This window comes from Pristis pectinata, chromosome 8 (genome assembly GCF_009764475.1).
Source record: "Pristis pectinata isolate sPriPec2 chromosome 8, sPriPec2.1.pri, whole genome shotgun sequence".
NCBI lineage: Eukaryota > Metazoa > Chordata > Chondrichthyes > Rhinopristiformes > Pristidae > Pristis > Pristis pectinata.
This window is the reverse complement of record NC_067412.1, coordinates 28,945,699-28,955,342: the sequence shown is the minus strand read 5'-3', so window position 1 is coordinate 28,955,342 and position 9,644 is coordinate 28,945,699. Positions and strand designations below refer to the sequence as shown.

At 41.1% G+C, this 9,644-nt stretch overlaps 1 protein-coding gene across 1 annotated transcript in view; it reads right to left on the bottom strand.

Annotated features, from left to right (window-relative positions):
* Window positions 1–3,803: 3,803 nt before the first annotated feature.
* The window catches only part of narfl (nuclear prelamin A recognition factor-like), a 40,983-nt gene continuing 35,142 nt past the window's right edge, over window positions 3,804–9,644 (bottom strand). The window contains exons 10-11 of the mRNA XM_052022148.1: window positions 8,785–8,942; window positions 3,804–6,904 (exon numbers count right to left, since the gene is read on the bottom strand). Of these exons, the coding sequence (XP_051878108.1) occupies window positions 6,663–6,904; window positions 8,785–8,942 (400 nt within the window). The 3' untranslated portion in view covers window positions 3,804–6,662. The remainder of the gene's footprint in view (window positions 6,905–8,784; window positions 8,943–9,644) is intronic.

Sequence of the window (9,644 nt, the reverse complement as noted above, 5' to 3'; positions counted from 1 at the left end):
TGTCTGACCTGGATGCTGCCTTTACCAGATCTATGATCTGGTCAGCAGTCAGATCGGACAGAGAGGGCGTTGCTGTGGTTTCTACCTCTTTTGGTGGATGACCTTCATGTTGTCCTCCCCTGTTAGGACACTGCCTCCAACCATGGCCTGACAGGCCACAGCTGTAACACATCATCTCCTTTCCCCTTCTATGTCTGGTGCTGCAGTCCCTCACTAAGTGCCCCGGTTGCTGACACACAAAGCAAGTCCTCTGCATCCTCACAGCAGCTACATCCACTACAGCCACCTTACCACCTCTCTTCCCCCTCCTCTGGTCTATCCCCCCGGCCCATGATACTATCGTGGGGTAGGTCGATCCCACTGCTAACCTCAAGCTTAAAACCTCCTGGTCAGCTGAGCTCAGCCCTTTCTTCAGCATTTTCAGGAAGACTGGATCATCCTGACCAGGACTGTCTGCCCGAGTATTCCTCATATGCCTGATAGTTGCATTCTGCATAATCCACGATGGGATCATCAGCTGTCTGAAGCACTGACGTTATCATTCCCCAGTTACTCTTACCTTCCCCCAGTTGTTGCCTCACTTCTCCCTTAAAGTTCTGATATCGCACCTCGTGACTGGCACTCCCACTAGTTGCCCAGCTACCATCCCACCCCTGGGCCACATATTCCTTGGGCATTTGGCTTTAACCAACACGTGTACACCTTTAGGGTGAATTTCAATCATTTTGCCAGAATTCTGCATTCCCACGTGCAACTCTAAGTGAGGGCAGCCCTGACAGAATGCTCTGCTTCTCCCCGGGGGTGAAGGGTTTATGGATTGTGGTAATCAGTATCAGGGGCTGGCTGGGGTCATCAGGATACTCGGCCTGCCATTGTCTGACCTCAACAGGTGCCAACCCAATAGGCATGTCTGGGTGTAATCTCTCCCTCAAATATTTCCATACTAATTCCCATATCAAACAAAATATAAGGGAAGGATAAAAATTAAACAGCACATACTTAAAACCAAAGAGTATGTACTCTGCAGTCTTCCACTTCTGTGCTACTGAACTCATGATACCTGTTGTATTCCCTTCCATATAAAACTCCATTACCCCAAAGTTTCAAAACTATTCTTCACCCAAACACATTCACAAACACACTGCTATACTGTCTCCCAAACAAGTATACACACACCCCTCTGGTGTCCCTAATGGTCAGTGACCACCTTTTGCAACTGTTGGTCCTGTCTCACCAAACTACCCAATACTGTCTAATAGCTGGTCCCTTACACACACAACACTTTTATATCTACCATTTCGGCTCTCTGCCGTGTTCTTTGATACTGTGTGATCCCGTGGTCGTTGGGCTGAACAGATCGAAGTGTGGGGTGCTCCTCACCCCCTTAGACTGCTGAAGTTGCTGGCCACATAGAGGGTCACAAATGTATACCAGATGAGCCCCCAAATGTTGTGACTGTGATCCGAGTCACCAGAGCGACACTGAAGCTGGTGATATAAAAGTCTTTATTCATCACAACAAGCAGTCATTCTCCTGGACACCCTCTCCGTACAGTCTCCCAAACTCAGAGTATATCACATTTTTATACCCTTAAGATCAAAGGTAACAGCAAGTGATTTAGTACAATTTGAATGGTTACAATGACATTGTTTACTTCAATATTTTAAGTTTGACAATGCTTCTTTTGAGTAACTTACCTACAAAGGGAGACACCTCTGAATGTTCAAAATCTTCGCTGGGACAAAGTAATTCACACAGATGGTCTAAACACTTTTGAGGACAGAGATCCCAAACACCCAGAATTAATACTATGAGGGCTGACTCTCTGAGTACACAAATATCCCAACTATTGATGGAGCAAATATGCCTGTGACCATGTTTGATGTGCTAAGTGACAATTTCAGTCTAGTCTGCAAGCTTCCTTGAGCTCAGACACAATGGTGCAAAATAACTTGGCCATAGTTGCCTGGTTGATGTAGGCCATTGTTAGGCTTGGCTGATGCATACAAGAACGTTTCATGGTCACTTCACTTTATAAACCATATCTCTTGAGCAGCCAGCCCCCTGGTGTGGGCCAACAGCCTGTGCTCTGTGGACAGTGCTGGTTGTTTACAGAGCTGTCCTTTTAACTTCAAACTGATTACTGTTTGCAATTTACATTAAGAACTGAAGACTGGTTCTCTTTTGAATTAATGTCTGCTATAGTCACGTAATTCCATAATCCTGAATTCCTAACAACAGCCCCCCCACCCAACCTTTTCCCCCTTATCTGCTTCCACCAATCGGCGTCTGCGTCCCAACTCCACCTCTCACCCACCTGGCTCCATCTGCCCACCATCCCTCACCCCTTCTTGATCCACCTATCGGTCCGTCTCACCCCTCCCCCTCTTCTCTTCACATTGGCTAACTTCCCTCTCCCTCCACAGATGCTGCTTGACCCATTGAGTTCCTCCAGCGGTTTTTGAACAAGTATACCACACCCTGGGAATGGCTAGCTATAGTGTCTGAGGGAGCCTGCATTCCTGGGTGCCTGTTTATCTTAGGAAAACACTGCAATAGCTCAGGAATACACATAACAGTAAATGTAGACTGCATGGAGATATGATATTAGTTATTTTACATGTAATTAAAACTTAATGGAATTGGAGTCATTCGTGCTTATTAATCTTAAAACTTGGATGAATATCTACTTTCAAAGTGCAATTTGTCCAATAGTGCCACTCATGAGCAATGGATGTACTGGGAAACATGCTTTAAAATTGGACACAGGTTTAATCAAGTTTCTCAAGATAGAGATGCCATCTGGTGGACCAACAGAGAACCAGCACTCAGGGAGTTGGAGAACTGGAGAGATTCTCTTCCTTTGTTATTGTGTCCCCGTACTGATATAGGGGCGAACAAGGGAAAGGATAAATGTGATAGTTTAAGAGGTCACAGTGAGAAAGAATTTTCTTTAATGTTTAATTTCTCTAGCACCTTTAATAGACAACATAACACAATCTTATAGTGTGGCGTAATAAATACTAAAATATTTGAAGGGATTAAAAGTAACTGTTAAGCCACAGTATGAGGACCAGGAAATCTGACTGCAAGATGGGTTTGCAAAAGGTTTAAAGACAATGAACACTATGAACAGTGACTTAGAGTGGATGCTGAGGGAATAAACCCAAAATTGTGAAATGCTCCCCCAATTAATTTTGGGGTGAAGAATGGGGATGCCCAAAAGTTAGAGCAAAAAGGCATTGCAAGGCTGATAGAGCAAAATAAGTTGTAATGTGTTGGTGAGCCAGATCCAATTCCAGAACAAGTATTCATTTCAGCAAAGTACAGCCATTTTAAATTCAGCATATCCCTGCTGATGTAAACATACCTCCTCTTGTGACCTTTTACATGACTTTCTACCTGACCCTTCTGCAAGCTTCAGCTCATCCAAAGCATTGCTGCCCATATTCTAACTTGCACCTTTCTTCATTCATCCATCACCTTTGTGCTTGCTGACCTAGGGGTTGTCTTTTGTTCTGGCAATACCTCAGTTCTATTGTTCTCATCTGTGATTTCAGCTCCTTCCTTGTCCTCTCCCGTCCCTATCCCCATAATGTCTACCAGTTATCCAACTGTTGAGACAGTTGTTCTTCTCCATTTTTGAACTCATGGATCCCCATGATTGGCTATGCATTCAGCCATCTAGATTCTAATCTCTAAAGCTCAGTAATTATATTTTGAAAATCTTTGCCTCTCCTGTAAAATATTTTAAAATTCTGCAGTCAGGTATCACAATATAAAAAAAGTCTTTTGACGCAAAGTATAGGCTATTGCCAGTTTTAATTATTTGATATGGTAGATTGATTTTATAACTATGGAAAGTTGTTTTTTTTAAAAAAACATACATTTATCAAGGAAGTCCAACTTACCTTGAAGGATGAAAAATAACTTATCAGTTGTAGAATATACAGTATATTGCCAAATGGTGCATTGCATGACTACCTTTTGGCAGATTTGGTACACATCAAATTTGCAAAAGTGTCAAATGAAAAGCTGTACCAGACACCCACATCTGCATTTTCTTGTTTTACAGTTTCCCTTTGTAGCTAGGTTTTTAACTCTCCCCTTAATGAGGTTACTCATATGATTCCACAGGTAAGAGTTAAAATAGAGAATGAGTTCCAGGTATAATGATCTAGGTATTGTCAGACCATTTAGGTCATGGACCCAGCTTCATAACACTCATGACCCAAAAATCAAAAATGTACCACATACAGGTATTCCAAGTTCCAAATGGGCCAGGGGGCATTAGCATCAGGGCAAGTGACAGTAGTGCAAGGTTACAAAGCACAGGGATTTGTCTAATAAGGGAGTTTATTTGAGCCAAGCAATAACAAAATTGTAATTCTGGGAGTGATCACCAACCATCAGTAAATGATCACTTCTGGAATAATGACATCACCAAAATAGGCTGATCATGATTAGTGCAAAAGGAAAAGATAACTGAAGTACTCATTTCCAGTGCTGCAATGTTAAACACAAAAGAAATATGCTGCCATTGTAACTTACTGATCTGTATTAGGTCCTGCTGTGCTGAAAAACAAATGCAGCTTGATGGGATCCAGTATCTGGGCCAGTGCACTTTAAGCATCCTCTCAATCTAAAGGTTGCCAAGATTTCTCAGAATCTGAACGCTTGGCTTATAATATCAGAAATTTTATTTATTAATAAAGCAGGTTAATTGACTAAAACATTAATTGAATCCTGATCACATACAAAATAGTAATTAAAATGTATTTTTCAATATTTTTTGCTGTTTTGTGAAAGGAATTGCTCAGTCTATTGAGTGTGATCAAATGGCACTGAATTGTTCCCAATAAATGGGTGCTGGGAACCTTCCAGGAGGTGGTAGTTACCACTCATTCTTTGCACTTAGATTTTTTATTTCTTATCCCTCCATTCTCATTTGTCTTGCAATAGTTCACTGGGGAAGAGAAGTAAAAACATGGTGTTTCAGGCAGAAGACATTGGTGGATCAGCAAATTGCTGGCAGTCAAAAACCCACCCATCAGCGAAGGCTGAAAAATCAGACATCTCGTGTAGCGTCTAGGTGGTGCAGATAATAGTCATAGGGTTTGGAAACAGGCCCTTCGGCCCAACGTGCCCAGGCTGACCAAGATGTCTATCTAAGCAGGTCCCATTTGCCTGTGCTTGGCCCATATCCCCCTAAACCTTTCCTATCCATGCAACTGTACAAATACCTTTTAAATGTCATAATTGTACCTGCCTCTACCACTTCCTCTGGCAGCTCCATATACTCACCACCCTCTGTGTGAAAATGTTGCCCCTCAGGTGCCTTTTAAATCTTTCCCCTCTCACTTTAGTTTTGGAAGCCCCTATCCTGGGGAAAAGACCTTGGCTATTCACCTTGTCTATAGCCCTCATGATTTTATAAACCTCTACAGAGTCATCCATCAGCCTCCTACGCTCCAGGGAAAGAAGTCCCAGCCTATCCTTTCTCTCCTTATTACTCAAGACCTCCACTCCCGATAACATCCATGTAAATCTTTCTTGCACCCTCTCCAGTTTAATGACAAATATAACTGGAAAATGAGCACTACAGCAATTGATTCCACGTCCACAGTTCTCATGCGTAGACAATTCTGAAGAATCACAACCCTCTAAAGGAAGAAAATCCTACTCATCTCCATCTGAAATGCATGACCCCTCACTCTGAAACCATGGCCCCATGGTTCTAGATGGGGAAATAATCCTTTCAGTATCCACAATGTCAACGCTGCTTAGAATTTTATCTATTTCAATAAGATCACTTCCCACTCTTCTATACCCCACTGAGTGTAGGCCAATATGCTCAACTTCTCTTCAGACATAAACCCTTTCATCCCAGAAATCAACCCAGTGAAGTTCCTCTGCGCTGCTTCCAAAGCAAGCACATCCTTCCATAAATATGGACACGAAAACTGTACGCAGTAATGCAGCTCCCTGTAGATTTACAAGAAAGCAGTCTTTATACTCCAGACTCCTTGCAATAAAGGTGAAAACAATATCTCAAGTTTTAATATGAGTGGTAGATAGCAGTCTCTTTAGCACAACTTAAACTGCACCTGAGGTCCCACTGACAACATAGGAGGCTGATTTGTCAAGCTGTTTGGGCGTTTGCACATTACTAGTGTGCACTTGGATCAGCCTTTTCAAGCCTAAAACAACAGCAGCCAGAGCCCCTACCCCACATTTGTTATTACTCTAAATTGGCGAAGAAAATAATCATCTGTGGTCAGCTAGTCTTTGCAGAATATGTTAATCTTGCCGCAACGTGAGAACACATGGTGTTTTTTTTCTATCAAGTTGAACCAGAAGGGGCAATTATTATTCTTATAGATTTATTCTGTTGGACTATTGAAACTGCTACTGCTTACTCGATCTGTTGAGAGGCACAACTCCCATCTTTCCTTCACTCAAGACTGGCAAAACATCTGCAAGTTGAACATCTATTTTAAATTGTAGACTGTGCCTTAAGAACATGGCAATTTAATTTATAACAATTCACCATATGCATGTTTCAAATGAAAGGTACCACAGTCCATCACCTGTTTTCCATACAAACTTACGTTAATGTTCATCACGTGTTTTCCGTACAAACTTTGATATTTTAGAATCTTCTACCATTTAATGTTCAGGACATTGTTCATTTTCTCCACAGCATGGTACTGTGTATGTAACATTTTCAAAGCTTTGGTGCCGTCAGTGCTCCCCAACCACTGTTCATAGAGCTGCTCAATGCTCTGGTTTGCTTCAGGTGTCTGCACCTTCACTGTTGTGTAAAGCTCTTCAACTTGCTGCAACAAATCCTTACTGGATCCTGATCCCTCTGTTCGTATTTGGCCACCGCCATTCAGACAACCTGTGGACAGCAGCAGAGCTGGCTAGTTAGTTTTTTTAAAAGGAGAAATTAATACATCAAAAAAAGCTCTGAATTATATGTAAAGGAAGGAAGGTGATTTGGGTATTTAAGCCTTTAAATAGGTTTACAGATAATTACATTGAAACTTGAATGTCAATCATTCGACAGCTCTAATGTATTTAATAGTTCAATTAAATACCATGTACCTTCAACTGAAAATGCCACTGCCAAGGAAGCTTCAAGTATAAAATTAGTAAGCAATCCATCTAAAATTAGCAAAATCTTACGTGGGCAAATTTCATATCAATTTAATATCATAAATTTATTCCTATGTTCACATTTACAATGAGAACTGCCATGGTGAACTCATGGTGCACCTGTCAGCAGTGGGCATGATGTAGCACCTTGCTCCGAGGATGATATAATTACAGGGTGACAAGTTTATGTTGCTGCTATCCACTTCAAAGGATAGTATGCAACTTCAAATTGACACAGAATAGTTTATGCATTCTGATCACATCGTTCCCCAACTTCAAAAAGTTTTATTTCACAGGAAGATTTTAATAAAGACTTGGCTTTAAATTGTTTCTTTCATGACCTAGGACATGTCAAAGTACTTTTCTGCTAATAATGTAGCTCTGAAGTGAAGTGACTACTGTAATGTAGGGAACGCTATAGCCAATTTCCACTTGATAAGCTCCCACAAACAGTGATATGATAATGAGCAGTTAATGTTTTTATTCATGTCAATTGAAAGATAAAAATGAGGCAGGACACAAGAAATGACTTTCAACCACAACTTCAAACTCCTGCCATGGAATCTTCTACACCAACGAGAGTGCTGATAGGATCTCAGTTCAATATTTTATTCCAAAGACTGCACTTCTGCCTGTGTATCATCCCCTGAGTTCTGCTCTGGAGTACAAGTACTTTCTGTGCTCAAATTTCTACAGTGGGGCTTGAACCCACATCATTCAGTTTCCAAGGTGAGTATGCTACTGAGCCTAATTGATATATCTTAACCTGGCACTCCCCCAACTCCTACCACCATGTACAATGCCATTGGTGGGGAAGGGGATGGCGATTGTAAAATATTATAAATTTTCACCTTCCATCTTTTTTCCATATGTTAATATTTTAATCCATTATAAATGGTCACTCTAATTATAACCTTAAGTTGAGGCACTGTGGCACAACTAATGACCAGCATATAAAACAATTAAGACATGGTAAAGTTACACAAACAGTTTTCATTACGACATAAGCCAACGGAATGTAAATCAGAAAGACAGAAAAAGGGCAGAATGAGGACGAACCTGCGTTCAATTAGTGCCCCTATTCATTACAGAAATCAAATTCAAAAGCTTTAGAGGATATCAAAATATAAGGTACAAATCCTAGGGGAGAGCAAGACTTCAATCTGCACAAGACTTTGACCTAAACTTGGCCTGCTACTCAAGGGCTCCCCCTTGTCGTAATCACCTGTGCGCACACGGAGTGCCTAACCCCTCCACATCCAGGAATTGGGCAGATAGGACTAAGTTATGCCTGGGTCTCAGATGGTGAAGTACCAAGACCCTGACCATGGAACACTCCTGGCTTCTAGAAGGCAAAGCTGGGGTGGGGCTATTGGCTTGTATGAAAGCTATGAAGCAGACCAAGAATCTCTATTCAATTGAATGGCTCCTCTGAACCTACAAGTGTTATGACTTGGTGCAAAATTAGATAAGTGTTCTCTAGTCTAACGCTACAGAATTCCAGTAAGACCAAGTTCCTCCAAAGCACTCTACAAGTGGAATCCAGCAACAGAGTATTATGACAGATACAGTTTCTCACACCTAGTTTTTAATTTCTTTCCGACAAGTTTCTTTAAGTCTCACCTGAAGGGCAAGCCATCACTTCCACATAATGGTATGTCAACTTTCCACGTTTCAATTTTTGCACCAGGTTTTGGATATTCCTAAATCCGTAGGCTAATGCGAAGCGGAGCAACACATTCCCATCCTGTTCCAGTGTCACCTCCTGGAAATCTTTATTCCTATAGAAAGAAAAAAAAATACAGGTGGAAGAGCCATTAACTGCTAAAAAGAAACAATATCAAGGCAATGTCAAATACTCAAAGACATGTGTTTAAGGTGAGAGGGGGAAAGTTTAAAGGAGATGTGCAAGGCAAGTTTTTTTGTTTACACAGTGAGTGGTAGGTGCCTGGAACAGGCTGCCAGGGATAGTGGTGGAAGCAGATACAATAGTGGCGTTTAAAAATCCAAAGGTGTGCCATTTTGGGATGTGGTATCATATGTCCTCGAATATGTATATTTTATAGTTATAGTCAGGTAGTTGGGTACTTTTGAATGTAATGAATTTTCTTTGCAATGGATGGCTGCTTCACTCTTTTACTTTCCTTGCTCACACACAACTCTCCATTAAGATGATAATCTTTGCACAGAACAATATCCAAAACCAGTTTACAAACCTTGGCTCTTAGATTGGCTAGCATCAAGTCTAACAATAAAAGCAAACTCAAGTGAGCAGCAAACATTTGAATCAAAGAAAAAATAACAGTAATAATGTTGAATAGTTTTAATAGTCCAATGCAAAATGTTCTGCCTTAATAACCTCTAATGATATATATTAAAACTACCATTTTGTTCAAATTCTTCCATCAGTTTGCCACTATTTCTGTAACTTCTCCAGCCCTGTAACAGGTTTCCGTATTCTTCCAATTCCAGTTTCTTATGCA